The sequence below is a fragment of the Salvia hispanica genome, chromosome 3, assembly GCF_023119035.1.
Source record: "Salvia hispanica cultivar TCC Black 2014 chromosome 3, UniMelb_Shisp_WGS_1.0, whole genome shotgun sequence".
Taxonomy (NCBI): domain Eukaryota; kingdom Viridiplantae; phylum Streptophyta; class Magnoliopsida; order Lamiales; family Lamiaceae; genus Salvia; species Salvia hispanica.
In genome coordinates this window covers 41,097,349-41,113,481 of record NC_062967.1, presented here as the reverse complement: position 1 = coordinate 41,113,481, position 16,133 = coordinate 41,097,349, and the positions used below count along the sequence as shown (strand labels likewise).

The window sequence follows — 16,133 nt, the reverse complement described above, 5'->3', positions numbered from 1 at the left end:
TTTTTTTTGCTTTACTAGTTAATTGGAATAACTAGATGAAAAGTTCCTGGCCAATATTAATTGACTTTGATATTATTTTCGTAATTATACCAATTAATTGACTTTCACGCTCTTATGAGGCGTAGCTCATTTCGTCTCATGACTTAGCAGACAGTTCCTTCATCGCATTTGTGGCGTCATTCATCCTCGTACCAAATCGTCTACCTCCGTTCTTTGTAGATTCTCGTTGTTCATCAATCAAGCGACAAAATCAAAATATTTGGTATTATTAGTCAAATTTCGATCAAGGTGTTTTTGATCAATTATAAGTGTCATGTGGTACACCATGCCGAGGAATTTTGAAGATTCATGCTACCGAGGATCTCATTGGATTATTGTTTAAAATAATTGTTTTAACTCATTTGAATTAATAAATAATATAGAAAACAAATTAATGGACAATTGATTAGCAAAAGGATCATATCCATGTTCATACGGGTTACGGAATACCTTTTACAACTACTCTTTTTTTATGGACGAGAGTTTGCCTACTCATGTCACTCCAATAGTTGGATTCAACGTTAAATCTTCTAACCAATTAATCTTACTTAAAACAACATAAAAGACATTATTTTTGTCTTAGGGAAGATGATCATTCATTGAGCGGCACGAGATTTATGTAGTGTTATTTTGTGTATTAAGCAAAAAGAGAATAGTGTAGAGAATACAACGAAATGAGTTTTAATTTTAATAATGTGTCATATTGATTGAAACAAATAAAAAAAGTAGGTCATATTTGTTGGGATTCTAAGGGAAAACTTTTTGATATATACCTACTTTTTTTTTCACCCAAAACATACTTCGAATATACAAAAACTGTCAAAATATCTCAAACCTATATAGTTGTCACCTTATTGATAATATCTAACACCCATCGCTTTCACATGACGATTAAACATTGCGCCAAGAAGGCTCTTTGTGAAAGGACATGCTAGATTGTTGTCTGATGCAATATTGATAACCTCAATATCTACGTGTCTCGCTATTTATCTAATTATATGGTACTTCCACTCTATGTGTAATCACACGCTATTGTGACGAATGTTTGGCGAAATTAAAGAATAGATAAAGATGTGAAAAATGAAGCTAGGTGAGATAGTAGTTATAGATAAAAATAGATAGGTATTATAGGATTAAAAGTAGAAGAAGAACAAAAATGGACAAGAATCCGCTAAGTAACGGATTCATAACAAATATAGTATAGTAGTATATGTATCTTTAATGTTGAAAATCAAATTTGAATTATTGTAAAAAAGTAACATAGATAAGTAGATGTGTTGATATGGATAAATTATTGGGGTGAAACTGAGATAAGAGAATCTAGGAAGGGCTTCTTTGGAAATACAAAGATTTTTGAATTCAACATCGATCCGACCTCCCTCCATCCTTCCCATCTCTCCCTCCATATATATATACACCTTCGTTACTGTTGCACAGTACCCATTTAAAAATTTAAATTCATTATACAGACCCAAATTCTCCTCAAAGGCACGAAAGAGTGCCATGGCATCCGATTCTACTCGTGCCCGGATCGACCAGGTTTCAGCTCTATCCCCTTTCACGCATTAATGTTTTCAATTCGAACGAATTGAATCAAGATTTTTGATTTTCTGTATGGGTTTTGCGGCTAATTTTGCTTTTCAATTTTATTTCTTCCTTTTCTAATAATGGAATTAGCGAAATGTAGTGCGAATTGGGTTTCCAGTCACCTTTTCTTCTCATTTTTGTTGGTGGGATTCTGGTGAAATCTGCAGTTCTTTTCATCGAAAAAGAAGAGAAAATTTGTGCCACCATTGTCAAAATCGGAGAGACCAGAAAAAGAAGCGAAAACCCAAAGTGAATGTTCACCTAGTGCCAAAGGGTCTTTGGCAGGCTATTTGGAGACCTCGCCTGCTAAATGTGCGGACTATGTTCCGGTTGAGAAGGCAATGCGGATTCCAGCTAAGCGGAATTTGACATTGGAGACGGCCTCCTTGTTATCTAGTGATGAAATTGGGGGTGCCCTCCACACGCAGCCACAAATTTCCGAGGCATTCGGAGTTTCTCAGAGAATAAAAAATGCATCTTTATCTGGTACAGATTATGATGCTGTAGAAGGTGTTGGAAAGAAGTCTCCTGCAACCGAATTCTTGTCTTTGTATTTCAGGTAGCAGCTATCCTCGTTTTACTAATTTGGGGGTTTCGTTGGATTCTTTGGGATCACCAATTATGTGTTTATGTGTATTTCTAGCTTATTGTCGTTGCCCTAATGTATGAGCTGCACTCTATTTCTGAGAGTTGAGAACTTATAATGTGCAGTGATGTACGGAGTAGTGTAAATTTTCCTTCAGATACAAAAGAGACTGCGGATAAAAGACACTGTAGTGCATCTGCCCTTCACCTAGAGGAGGAAAACTCTGGTAGGGTGCATTGCAAGAATGATGATAATCCATCCAAAACTCAAAATGAATCATTTTTCTCTCCCAAGGGTGGCCAGTTAAAAATTGCTGAAGAACCTGTGTATGTTGGTTTTAATCGTTTAGAGAAGGTATTTGTCCTTTTATAAGTTGCAGATATATTTCTCACAGAGATCTTCAATAACTTCATCTTAAATTTCGACAGGATATTGCACAAGCCAGTTTGAGGAAATGCAATAATACAACTGCTCTTTATACAGCTGAATGTGAAACACCTGCTTCTTTCCCATCTAAACTTGGAGCTGGAGAAACTCCTCGGTCAACACGAGGAAGCTCATCGTTCTCTCCTGGAGATGCATTTTGGAACGAAGCAATTCTAGTTGCTGATGGGATTGCCTATCCTAATGCTGGTCTTTCTTCACATGTTGCTGGAAACAATGAGGCTTTTACAGTGGATTCCGGTGCTTGTAACTCAAACAATGTGAAAGATAGAGGTTTTGTTAATCAGTTAAACAGTACTAGAGATGGAGTTGCACATTCCGTTTCTGATTTTCGTGCTTGTACTGCTGTGGGGATGCATTTGGATAAGGAGGCTTCGCCACTTCCCGTAAAGCACTTTGATTTCAGTTTGGAGGCTAAAAATCTTGAGAAGGAGATACCAGCTGATACTAATAAAACCAAACCCGACATTTTAATAACCAAAGAGACACATGTCTCTGTCGATCAACACAATCCCCAGTCCTATAACCTCATGTGCAGTAGCTCCAAAGATCATATAGGTGAAATTCTCCCTGGTGCACAAAGAAAATCCTTCAAATGCATCGATTCCAAAAGGAGTGTTGAAGATCTAAAGGAGATTAGCCATGCTGTTGCATACAATACACCGAATAGTGATTATAAAAGGGTTGTTGCTAATGAACTCAAAAGCAATTGCACTCCGGCAAGCTCTTCAATAAATCGGTCTTTGGATATCAGTAGTTGGCTTCCTCTTGAAATATGCCAAATATACAACAAAAGGGGCATATCAAAGTTATACCCATGGCAGGTAACTCTATTATCCTTGAGCTATTTAGGTCGTCAACCTTTTGAATTGGTCCTTAGGTCCTACCAATGAAACTAGGGAATGTTCTTATAGAACCAAATAGCATCACAGGCTCCACTTTCAGGACCAAATAAGATATTTTAGCAGCTATGATCAACATCTAACCTGGTCATGTATTATTGCCGTGTTTCATCAAAACATTGTAGCCAATTTTATATTTCAGAAGGCTCACTAGTTTAGCTCGTTGTACTGATATTTTTGCAATATGCTGGGTAAAGAGGGTTAGACTGTAGACTCTTCATATTAGACAATCAAACAAGCTCACTACGTTGCTATAATATATCCCGAGGATCAAGATTAGCAACTTAAGCTTTCATACAAGTATTCTTCAAAGTTTTTCTTATTTTAATGATTGAACTAAGTTATATTTCAGGTTGATTGCCTTCAAGTGGAAGGTGTATTGCATAATCGAAATCTTGTTTACTGTGCATCCACAAGGTAATCTTGTTTCTTGAATTGGCCCTTTTCATCAGGATCCTACCGTATCTATCTATGTGTGCTCTAATCGCCATTATAATATTCTCTTTGGTTGTTAATAGTGCTGGTAAAAGTTTTGTTGCGGAGATACTAATGCTACGGAGGGTTCTGGAAACTGGAAAAATTGCACTTCTTGTGCTTCCATATGTGTCTATCTGTGCAGAAAAGGTGCTGGGGTTTTGTGCTTTTAGGGAACTGTTTTAGTACTCATCCCCTGGTGTTTGATAATCCAATCTGTTTTTGGAAATATGTAGGCTGAACATCTTGAAGTTCTTCTAGAACCAGTCGGTAAGCATGTTCGTAGTTTTTATGGAAATCAGGGTGGTGGTTCTCTTCCAAAGGACACATCTGTCGCTGTCTGCACTATCGAGAAAGCAAACTCTTTGATTAATAGGTTACTTGAAGAGGGTCGCTTGTCAGAGCTTGGTACCATTGTCATTGATGAACTGCACATGGTATTCATATTGCATTTGGTTTTATTGGAGTGTCATCTGCAGCTTAGCATATATATTAACCAAATATTCATTCTTATATCTGGGTGGTTATAATGGATAATGGCAGGTTGGTGATCAAAGCAGGGGTTATCTATTAGAGCTATTGTTGACTAAGCTTCGCTATGCAGCTGGCGAAGGCAATGTAGAGTCTTCTAGTGGTGAAAATTCTGGGTCGAGTAGTGGGAAGTCCGATGCTACTCGTGGCCTCCAAATAATTGGAATGAGTGCAACACTGCCAAATGTGGCTGCAGTTGCTGAGTGGCTTCAAGTAAGTATTTTACGACCATGTTCATTCATATATAATTTGCCCATTTAATTGTCAATCTTTCTACTAATTAACTCTTCAGCCTAAAGCAAATGTATGATAATGTTGTCAGTATCTGCAATTCTATTTAATCCTTTGCTTTTACTGCTTTGCTGGAGACATATATTATCATATAAAATTAGATTGTGTTAATCACGAATGTTCAATATTCATAGTCGTTTCCTTTCCTACGATGGATAGACACTGGGTTATAGTAACTTAGGGAGATTTCATTTATAGTTCCATGGGATAGAAGGGCCAGCGGTGCAACACCATTTGATTTTTAAGTTACCAGATTTTGAACCTAGTCCTATTTAAAAAAGTTGAACACTTTATGAACGTTTTGAACAGTGAAAATTTTGTGGCAGTCAAAGGCTAGGTAGGTTTAGTACTTCCTTTCCATCCAGTGGGACCAAAAATGTGATTTTACCCCAAAACTATGGCCAGACAATGAGAATATGATCATTTTAGTTTCCTTGTTTTTGTTATTTTGTTTGAAGCATGCACATACGTGACATCTCTTTGGAATATGGACCTTGGCATGACTTACTGACATAACATTAAAGTATTTACATTTTGGGAATCGTAATTTTAGTCTTTCTTGCACTTTTTCAGCAAAATCCATCGTAAATGTTTTACAGCTACTCTGTTTTTGAGGTCCTAAATGTTGAATGAATGAAATTCATATGTATTTTTATTTATTTTAGGCAGCTCTTTATGAGACAGAATTTCGGCCTGTTCCATTGGAGGAATACATCAAAATTGGTAGCACAATATACAACAAAAAAATGGAAATTGTTAGGACCATTCCAAAGGTGGCTGAACTGGGTGGTAAAGATCCGGATCAAATAGTTGAACTTTGCAATGAGGTTTGATTTTATCTATGTTTCTCTGTAAGTCTTTTCTTTCTTCAAGGTGACTAATTTTGAGATGGTGATGATAGGTTGTCCAAGAGGGTCACTCAGTGCTAATATTTTGTTCCAGTCGGAAAGGTTGTGAATCAACTGCAAAGCATATTGCAAAGTATCTCAAGGGATTTTGTGTAAACCCTCGTGGTGAGCAAGGCGAGCCTTTTGACGTTGCTTTTGTTATTGATTCGTTGCGAAGATCTCCCGCTGGGTTGGATCCTGTACTGAACGAAACTCTTCCTTTTGGAGTTGCCTACCATCATGCTGGGCTTACGGTCTGTGAGCCACAAATCTTATTGTATTGTTTGTTGTTAAAATATTGCTAACTTTAGATTATGAATATTCATTATATCCAAAGTTTATGAGGTTCACCATTTCTGTAAAAGGTTGAGGAAAGAGAGACTGTTGAAATGTGTTACCGTAAAGGACTTGTACGTGTCTTGACTGCTACTTCAACTCTAGCAGCAGGAGTTAATCTTCCTGCTCGGAGAGTCATCTTCAGACAACCACGCATTGGTCGTGATTTTATTGATGGGACAAGGTACAAGCAGATGTCTGGACGAGCAGGTCGTACTGGAATAGACACAAAGGGAGAGAGCGTAAGCTTATTTTTCTCATTCTTTTATATTTTCCCGTTTATTTGTAAGATATATCTTCTCTTTTAATCTCTTTCTTCAAGCTCATGTTTAATTTGTTTTTTTTTTCTGCCTAAGTCAATCACTTTTTGAGTACTTATTTTCCTTTACGTTTCTTAAATTTTGCAAAGCTTGTAAACAAAGTCAAATTGTTACTCTTTTATTACACGAGGGCATTAATTACAATATTTAAATGATTCAACAGGTACTAATTTGCAAGGCAGAGGAATCCAAGAGAATATTGACACTCCTTAATGATACTTGTCCTCCACTTCATTCTTGTTTGTCAGAGGATAGGAATGGTATGACCCATGCAATACTTGAGGTTGTTGCTGGAGGAATTGTTCAAACTGCTAGTGATATTCATCGTTATGTAAGATGTACACTCCTCAATTCAACAAAACCCTTTGAAGATGTGGTGAAATCAGCACAGGATTCTCTTCGATGGTTATGCCATAGAAAGTTCCTTGAATGGAATGATGAGACTAAGTTATACACCAGTACACCCCTTGGCCTTGCATCTTTCGGAAGTTCTCTTTGTCCAGAAGAATCGCTTGTAAATATCTTTACCCGTTCCTCATTCACAAAGTACAGATTATTATTTTAATCTATAACTTGTTGATTGCTAACTTTGACCAGCGCATTCCGCATGTTTTTTTCTCTTGAGTTTTTCTAATAATGTATTTTACTATCAACATATCTCATGTTGAACCTAACTTATAGAGCAGATGATTTTGGCAATCAATTAACTTTGGACACTGTGCAGATTGTGCTGGACGATCTCATGAGAGCAAGAGAAGGTTTTGTTCTAGCTTCAGACTTGCATTTGGTGTACTTGGTAACTCCCATTAATGTTGATGTGGAACCAGATTGGGAACTATACTATGAGAGATACATGCAGTTATCTTCTTTAGACCAGGTACTTCCACTATTTTTCCTCTTCTGTTATAATATACCATCGAAGAAATTGTGATTGTAGTTGTGCAGTGGCTGTACTGTTGCACAAAGCTACACAGCATATCTTAGCTCTGTTTCACATACACCGTTTTTCATTTACCTGTTCTTTCCATTCGTATTTGCATTGTTACTATTTTTTTATTTAAATTTTCTTATATTTATTAGTTCTCTTATTTTCACCAATCATTACATTCATATCTAATACTGTGTTACGTAGACCAGATACAACTTCAATTTATTCAATGATTCATATTTACTTTAGTTGGAATCCAGGTACCACTAAAAGGGGGTTTAGTCTCATCGAACTTTTTCCTAGTAGAAGTTATGAGAGCCTGCCATATGGTTTTCTAAAGTTACTGTCAAACTGCTTTAATTTGCATCTCTATTGGCTGATGTTTTCCAAGATTATGGACAAGGTTTCAGAGCTTATAGCCTCGTGCTTCTTCTACAGCTGTTAAATATTAAGAATTGAATTTCTTGCATGGGAATATTCTGCCTGTGGATTCCCCAGCCCAAGGACTGAGCCCACTACCAACTGCCTGCACCATATTTTGTTGTTTTAAAAATTAACTGGTTAGGACTTGTATGCATTTGAACAATGAGTTTTGATCTGCCTTTTAATTATTTGCTTGTGCCAACCTGAATCCCTGAATATAATTGACTGCAATGTTGAATATTTTAAATGCAGTCTGTTGGCAACCGAGTTGGAGTACAAGAACCTTTCCTGATGCGTATGGCTCATGGTGCGCCTTCTCGACTGCTGCAGAGATCCAGGGATAGAGGAAAAAACTTACAGGGAAAATATGATGACAAACTTGGGACAATGACCAATGGCATGCTCTCAGATGAACAAATGCTTAGAATGTGTAGACGGTTCTACGTTGCTCTTATCTTGTCCAAGCTTGTGCAGGTAAACTTGTTTTCGTCCCATGGGACAATGAATCATGTTTCGACTGTGCGGCCGTTGTTCATAATAATGTGTATTTGAATCAGGAAGTTAATTTCTGTTATGATATCGAGTTGTGTCCATGTGTAATGATAGAGCTTTGTGGACTGTAGGAAGTACCTGTTGGTGAAGTTTGTGAAGGTTTTAAAGTTGCTAGAGGCATGGTTCAGGCATTACAAGAAAATGCTGGAAGGTTTGCATCAATGGTTTCAGTGTTCTGTGAAAGGCTTGGTTGGCATGACCTTGAAAGTTTAGTCGGCAAATTCCAACATCGTGTTTCATTTGGGGTTAGAGCAGAGATTGTGGAACTTACAACCATTCCTTTTATTAAGGTGTGCAAATTGCTTCTTATTGAAATAATATGAATTTAGATATTACTCTGATCTGATTCTTGGACATTTAGGGTTCCCGAGCTAGAGCACTTTATAGGGCTGGTTTACGAACACCCCAAGCTATTGCTGAAGCTTCAATTCATGAAATTGTCAAAGCGATTTTTGAATCTTCATGGAGTGGTCAGGGTAAGATATATATATTTGTTTGGCATATGGTGGATTCTTGAATACTTTGATATTTTAACTTTGGTTATATGGCTGATATAACCATTAGCTAATTTGGATCAATTATTCATGGTAGACACGGAGGGTGCCACACAAAGGAAAATACAAGGGGGAGTTGCCAAGAAGATTAAAAATGGTGCTCGGAAAATAGTATTTGAAAAGGCTGAAGAGGCAAGGGTTGCTGCATTCTCCGCCTTCAAGTCTCTTGGACTTGATGTTGGACAGCTTTCTCGGCCACTAGATGCTTCTCGAAAAGAGCCTTCATCATCGTCAGGGGAGGAGTCTACAAGTAGCTACGCTTTCCTTCAGAATTCTAAGAACATGTTAGACTCACCATTAGCTGTAGACAGATGTGATGAGAGAGACCAACCTATAGGCCCTCAACCAGCTGGTTCGGCTGAGGCATATTCAACAGGAAATGCACACGATGAAATGCATTTGGACAAACGCATTTTGATTGCACAAAATACTAACCCTGTTAATGACGAGTTACATATTACTAATAATTGCACTAGTAATCCAAAAGGGTTGGCTCCTGATCCAACGGTAGATATTGGTGGTGTTAAACATCAGTTAAAGGAGCATGTTGATCATAGTCGAGAACAACAGCCTGAAAATGAAAATTTATGTATGGGAAGCAGAGTAAACAAGCCAGAAAAGGGTCCTGTCAGTGTTACTAGTATTCCTGGCGGACTTGATTCTTTCTTGGATCTATTGGATGCTACAACTGAATTCTTTTTTGATATACATTTTACTAAAAAATCTGAACTGAGCTCTACCACTCCCTTTGAGGTACATGGCATAGCCATCTGCTGGGAGAATTCTCCAGTGTATTACTTAAGTATTCCAAAGGACTTATCTCGCTATAGCAGCAAACAAGATGATCATTCTGTGGGCAGCAAGAATGTTCTGCCACCAAATCTGCAGGTGGAGATGGCCAAGAAGAGGTGGACTAGGTTTGGGGCTATAATGGGGAAAACGGATGTCAGGAAGTTCACTTGGAACTTAAAAGTTCAAATTCAGGTGCTAAAACGTCCCGCTGCTTCTGTCCAAAAGTTTAGCACCCCACATGGGGGGATCAAAAGTTTGGGTTTGGAGCTTATAGACAATTCCTACTTTATGTTTTCTCCTATTCATTTGAGGAATGCAATTGATCTGAGTGTTGTTGCATGGATTCTATCGCCTGATGAGGAGAAAAGTTCTTGTCCTAATTTGGAAAAGGTAATTTCTCTCTCTTTCGCTTCAGTTTGTGAATTGGATGTGTTGTTTCTCAGGAATATAGTATCGTTTTTGTTCTCAAATACTGTGTAGTAGATGTCTTGTGAATGTGATGCAACATCTGTCTGATTCTGATATTGGTTAGGTTTTAACGACACAAATATGGACGGATAGCTATGCAAATGTTGATGTATAAACAAATATTTCATTTCTTTATAATAGTTCAAGTGATTTTTATATTGTTTAGCCAAGGGTTACATATTCATTTATTCATCTTTTAAAAAGTCTTAGTTGTCAGAAACAATCTCTAAAGTTACAGTTATGACAGGAAGCCAAAAGGAGGTTATCTAGTGATGCTGCTGCATCCACTAACCGTAGTGGTAGATGGAAGGATCAGACACGGAGAGCTGCACATAATGGATGCTGCCGCAGAGTTGCACAAACTCGAGCATTATCTTCCGTTCTATGGAAATTACTACACTCTGAAGAACTAATTGAACCACTTATCACTGTGGAAGTTCGATTGGTAAGGAATCCTATATTGCCATCAAAGGAAAAAGTTAACCATCTTCCGAACAGAGCTTCTATTGACTGTTAAAAAAAAAGGCAACTTGATTTCACTTGTAATTTCTTCTTTTCTTTTTCAACTTTAGGTGTCTATTATTGCTTGTTAAGTGATTCACTTGTAGGTAAATATTCTTGCTGATATGGAGATATCTGGAATTGGTGTCGACATGGAAGGATGCCTTAGAGTGAGGCATGTCCTTGGGGAAAAACTCAAGATGCTCGAGAAGGAAGCTTACAGATTAGCTGGCAAGACATTCTCATTGTCAATGCCTGCAGATATAGCAAATATTCTCTATGAACATTTGAAGCTGCCCATGCCTGAAGGTTACGAAGGGAAGAACCACCACAGAACTGACAAACATTGTCTGGAAATGCTCAGGTACTAAGCAGTTAGCTGAGCCCTACTGATGCAATGTTGGCCACATCTGTCACAGGTCCAGCTTCTCCATAATTTGTGGGACTAACAAAATCTAGCTTAATTTCAGGGATGAGCATCTTATAGTCCCAGTTATTAAGGAGCATCGAACATTAACTAAGCTCTTTAATTCTACTTTGGGGTCAATTTGTTCACTTGCTAGGCTCTCTATGAGGGCCCAGAAGTACACTCTGCATGGTCATTGGCTCCAGACATCAACAGCAACTGGCCGACTGTCAATAGAGGAGCCTAACCTCCAGGTTTGTATGTTGTGGCATTTCTTTTTCATCCTTAAAAAATTTTATTCTTATTACACAAGTCATAATATACTGTTCTGCGATTTTGATATGAACTGAGCACAGTCTGTTGAGCATATGGTTGAGTTCGAAATGAATGAAGGTGATGGGAAATCATGTGTCAGCCACTATAAAATCAATGCACGTGATTTCTTTGTGCCTACTCAGGTGAAGTTAGATAGATTCTCAAACTCTTTTTTGCTTATCCTTTCACGAGTCAGGAGTTGTCCTGCTGTAGATTCATTTGCATCTTCTGATTTGTTATCTTCATTGCAGGACAACTGGGTGCTTTTAGCTGCTGATTATTGTCAGATAGAGCTGAGACTTATGGCCCATTTCTCAAAAGACCGTTCATTGATTGAGCTGCTAACTAATCCCCAGGCTGATGTCTTTACCATGATTGCCGCAAAATGGAGTGAGAAACATGAGTCTAGTGTGAGCTCACAAGATCGAGAGCGAACAAAGAGACTGGTTTACGGAATTCTTTATGGCATGGGGCCAAACACACTGGCAGAACAGTTGGACTGTAGTCCAGATGAAGCTGCAGAAACAATTCAAAACTTCAAGAAATCTTTCCCTGGAGTTGCGTCCTGGCTTCAGGAAGCAGTTACGGCTTGTCATAAGAAAGGGTGAGGAAAATATAATATCGATGAAAAGGTGTCCTTAAATTAAATGTGATGCAAGTTTGGTAATTAAAACGTCTTTAAAATCAATCAAGTTGGCCGCAGCAGCTTCACGCCTTTCAATTTCTCTTGCAACTTTGTGTTAGAAGGATCCTATATCTTCTCTCGTTATATGTTTACCCCTACCAATGACATGATCTTTTCTGCTGCAGTTATGTGAAGACCCTTAAGGGACGAAAACGTTTCTTATCAAATATCAAATTCGGTAACAGCAAAGAGAAATCCAAAGCTCAGAGACAAGCTGTGAATTCCATATGTCAGGTGATTTTTCTTTTGCTGGTGTCACAGCATAGTAGTTATCATATAATATTTTCAATTTGTATTTTCTTTGGCTTATGATTTTATTTCCTTTTTAAGAGGTGGCCTTGGGTGTTGGGGGCGATGGTATTTGTTAATTTCACATGTTAACTGTTTCCATGCTATGTTTGAAGGGATCTGCTGCCGACATAATAAAAATTGCAATGATATGCTTGCATGATGTGATCGGCGAGGATTCTGAAGCATTATGCCCAAGTTTTATAGATGCTGAAAAATGTCAATTGCTTAAAGGTCGCTGTCGGATCCTTCTACAGGTAATTGGTCTATACATACCACGTGGCCCTAAGCATTTATGTTTGCTTTTCTATTTCAATATTAACATTATCGCTCTTACTGTCAGTGGGAAATTGTAAGTACCTTTTACGTTTTCAATATTCAATATTCGTCTCTGAAGCTAGTGAGTTTGATGGACATGTCTGTCGTCGACCTGTCAGGTACACGATGAACTTGTGCTGGAAGCTGACCATTCAGTTGTAAAGGAGGCCGGGTTGTTGCTCCAATCATGCATGGAAAGGGCCATGTCACTTCTTGGTATGGTGTTTAAAAAGTTCATCATGATTGTTATGTCCAAGCAGAAGGCATACAGGTTTACTGGGGCAATATTGCCGTCAATAACGATTTATCTCTTACGTCTCTTGCAGTTCCTTTGCCTGTCAAGATCAAAGTTGGGAAAACATGGGGATCTTTGGAACCTTTTGATCCTAATTGTTAGCTTTTGATGAGCTATACTTCAATGACACTTGTATGAGGAAACAATCTGTTTCCCTTCTTTAATTCTAAGGTGATATATCTACAATTTCTTTTTTGTCATCATAAATTTTGCTCAAGTAATAAAATGATGCATTTTAAGGTAATACAGAGAAGTGTATTTCCTTTAGTAGCTACGAATTCATAAAGTTTTAGTTTGAAAACCTTCACTACGCCATTTGAGGCGCCTTAGGGGTCAAGAAGTCGAACTAGGGAGTTATTCTAGACTCACCTTATACATTGATCAGACATATGTATTAGTACACCTTGATTAGTACTGGATATAAGCAGCGTCTCACGGCTTTAGGCTACCTCATGTGGAGGTTTAGGATACACGAAGGCTAGTGAATTTCACACGATGCATCTAGGGAGATAGTGATTTTGCAGAGAATGTCTCACCATGTATGAATCCATTCATCCCCTAACTTGCCATTTCTTGGATTGGTTTCTTGCAGTTGTCTTTTTTTCATTTCATGTTGCTTGTACATACCATTCCCGACGCATACGTTTGGCACGAGGGGATGGAAACCAGAAGACGAATCAAGGTTAGAAGTTATTTCTCGTAGATTTCGCCTTACATTCTCTTGCAGAAATCATTATTCTGGTTTTCAATAATTCACTAACATAAAAGAAAGACTCACAGTCTGATAACTCACACATATATCCACATATCACACACATACGTAGATATTCGAATTCTAAAATACATCCACACAAACAAAATAACATACATATAGGCTTATGCTTATTTCTCTAATTCTTTGAAACCCACACAATGTGATTCTCAGGGAGGTAATGGCAGACCGGGACAGACCCGGGCTTCACCTTGAGCACCTGGAAGGCCAAGTGCTTCGGGTTCCACTGCGACGTGTCCCTGTGGCACACAGCCACTGCATCTGCCTTGGACCCGCCGGCACCCACCAATGAAACGCGGTAAGCCACTGTGGTGTCGGTCTTGTGGCAGTAGAACACGGGGTATGCATACTCCTGCTTGTGGCACGCCACGGCCGGCTTGTCGGTCGGCAACTTCGTCACGGCCTCGATACGGTACACTTTCCGCTCCGTGCTGTCGGCCTCGGTGGACACTGCGGTCGCGTCTTTCCCCAGCACGGACTTGGTGAAATCGACCATGGACTCCAAGGAAGTTGCACAGAACGCCTCCTCTCCTTGCAGCTTCGTGCCCTCGCATTCCTGAATGGTTTTCTTGATGGCCTCGGCCTCGCTTGACCCGGGCTTCACGGAGAACTCACTGTAGATCTCCGGCAGCTTGTTCGAGGAGAAGGGCATGGAGTCGGCAAGGTGGCGCGGCAAGAATGCTTCCTCCTCTCCTGTGGGTTTGGAGAAGTGGAGGGTCATCTTGTTGCCTGCATACAAGTCTTTCTCTAGGAAGAAGAGGGCCACGTTCGGGTCGTCGTGCAGCTGCGTTTCGGTGGCAGCGTAGAGGTAATTGAACGGGTTTCCAGTCGGGGCTACCCGAACGTAGACGGGTTTGCCATTTCTGTTGTGTGTTCCGACAGTGACGCCTGGGCCGCCGACGTTGACGTTGGTGCCGCTGTTTCCGTTGTTGACGTTCACTCCGCCGTTGCCTACTCCGACGGCTGTGCTCTTGTCGTCCAGCCATTCTGTTACACAGAGAGGAATGCAATTTTGTATAATGAGCTATAGAAAATTTTGCTACATAGAATTGAATTTTCATGAAATGGAAATCCAGATCAAAATTAGTTGAGATTAATAAAAAAAAAATCAAGAATACTAAGATCAATTTCAAGTTCATTAGTTCAAATTTTTTTGTTACTAACACTTCACATACAAAACAACCATAAGATCCATAACTAAACTTGAAAACAAAAAAAGTTGATTAATCCAAAAATTATCTGCTGCAATTTCAATTTTAATATATTATGATAATCCGCAAACATCATTCTCATTTAGGCCACGGTAGCATATATTTTCTCAAAATGATTTAAAAATCAAAGCATATTAATTATTCAATTTCTCTATAACTTCATATAAACGAATAAAATAACATAACGAGCAAATTTGTAAAATTTAAAACGTTAATAAAAAATTTGATAGTATTAGGATCTAACTAAATTATAAAATAAATAAATAACGATAAAATGTGGACTAAACTATAATGGCGATCACGAATGATTCTCACATCATCAGATGTGTAGCATATTACCTGATGTTGGCTGCACGAGTTCTTTTATCGCTTTGGGCATGGGTGTGTTTGGCAACACCGAATTCCAATACTCCTCCTGAGGCAAAGCTGCATGACTAACAACTATTGCCACCTGCAAACACATAAAACAACATAAGTAGAAAATATAAAACCAAACAATCAAATCCTTAAATTTCAACAAGATAAATATTTTTAAAAAAATCATTAGTTATTAATACTCACAGAAAGAAATGCAATAAAGGGCAGAATCTTGAACTCCATAAGCATAAATTTGGAAGTTTACTACTCAAAATAATGAAAGAGGCTTTCTGGAAGAATATGAGATGATACACAATTATTTATAACATAGAAAAACACGCACACACACACTACGTAGTTATGTACGTATATTAGTATGAATGAAAAGAAAAAAAAATCACCACGTCACATCTCCACCTAAAAACATGACTAGATATTTACTCCAACTGCATTCGCTTCACTAAATCGAAAAAATTAATGCCAATTTAAATGTATTTTAATATCGACCATAAATGTTGTGTATATTTATGCACATACAGTCCCTTTGATTGATTATTCTGTGGTTATAAATTAATGGTAAAATACGTACCAAAGTTGTGTAGGGGGTATGGGTGGTGGGGGGAAAATTTAAATGTCCAAGGAAAATGGAGCACTTGGCTTTTAATATGAGGGGCGGACTATTGCCATCTAATAATGTTTTTTTTATGTGAACTATTACTATTTTGCAATGAATTTACAAGTCGTTATAGTGGATTAAATTGGTGGGCTAGGGTGTAACCCTAAACTATCAACTACCAATATTTATTAGGGTTTTTGGAGGGGAGTTGGGGGTTAATCAATAATAATAATAATAGCTTAATATATCCCATTA

General features: G+C 38.3%; 2 protein-coding genes across 2 annotated transcripts; one reads left to right on the top strand and one right to left on the bottom strand.

Moving 5' to 3' along the window:
• The first annotated feature begins 1,495 nt into the window (after positions 1-1,495).
• Positions 1,496-13,602, top strand: LOC125214081 (helicase and polymerase-containing protein TEBICHI). The gene is made up of 27 exons (XM_048114959.1): positions 1,496-1,578; positions 1,794-2,185; positions 2,338-2,566; positions 2,641-3,480; positions 3,911-3,975; positions 4,077-4,182; positions 4,269-4,469; positions 4,576-4,776; positions 5,520-5,681; positions 5,756-5,995; positions 6,107-6,319; positions 6,561-6,911; positions 7,122-7,274; positions 8,001-8,222; positions 8,372-8,590; positions 8,662-8,776; positions 8,892-10,036; positions 10,362-10,559; positions 10,723-10,979; positions 11,086-11,275; positions 11,378-11,479; positions 11,588-11,940; positions 12,147-12,255; positions 12,426-12,566; positions 12,747-12,843; positions 12,954-13,093; positions 13,515-13,602. Exons 1-26 carry the CDS (start codon positions 1,543-1,545, stop codon positions 13,022-13,024), a joined length of 6,408 nt encoding a protein of 2,135 aa, XP_047970916.1. The 5' UTR covers positions 1,496-1,542; the 3' UTR covers positions 13,025-13,093; positions 13,515-13,602.
• Positions 13,603-13,661: 59 nt separating this feature from the next.
• LOC125214083 (BURP domain protein RD22) lies at positions 13,662-15,621 on the bottom strand. Its single transcript, XM_048114960.1, has 3 exons — positions 15,467-15,621; positions 15,245-15,356; positions 13,662-14,681 (listed from the first exon to the last, which is right to left on the bottom strand). Exons 1-3 carry the CDS (start codon positions 15,509-15,511, stop codon positions 13,813-13,815), a joined length of 1,026 nt encoding a protein of 341 aa, XP_047970917.1. The 5' UTR covers positions 15,512-15,621; the 3' UTR covers positions 13,662-13,812.
• Positions 15,622-16,133: the final 512 nt, after the last annotated feature.

What these genes read in the sequence shown, in the direction of transcription:
- LOC125214081 (XM_048114959.1), top strand. Translation starts at nt 1,543, where the DNA reads ATGGCATCCGATTCTACTCGTGCCCGGATCGACCAG. An exon ending in TAGTTGAACTTTGCAATGAG is followed by an intron (nt 5,682 to 5,755) that starts GTTTGATTTTAT and finishes TGGTGATGATAG; the next exon opens with GTTGTCCAAGAGGGTCACTC. An exon ending in ATCTTCATGGAGTGGTCAGG is followed by an intron (nt 8,777 to 8,891) that starts GTAAGATATATA and finishes TATTCATGGTAG; the next exon opens with ACACGGAGGGTGCCACACAA.
- LOC125214083 (XM_048114960.1), bottom strand. Translation starts at nt 15,511, where the DNA reads ATGCTTATGGAGTTCAAGATTCTGCCCTTTATTGCATTTCTTTCT. An exon ending in CCTTTATTGCATTTCTTTCT is followed by an intron (nt 15,357 to 15,466) that starts GTGAGTATTAAT and finishes ATGTGTTTGCAG; the next exon opens with GTGGCAATAGTTGTTAGTCA. An exon ending in ACTCGTGCAGCCAACATCAG is followed by an intron (nt 14,682 to 15,244) that starts GTAATATGCTAC and finishes TCTGTGTAACAG; the next exon opens with AATGGCTGGACGACAAGAGC.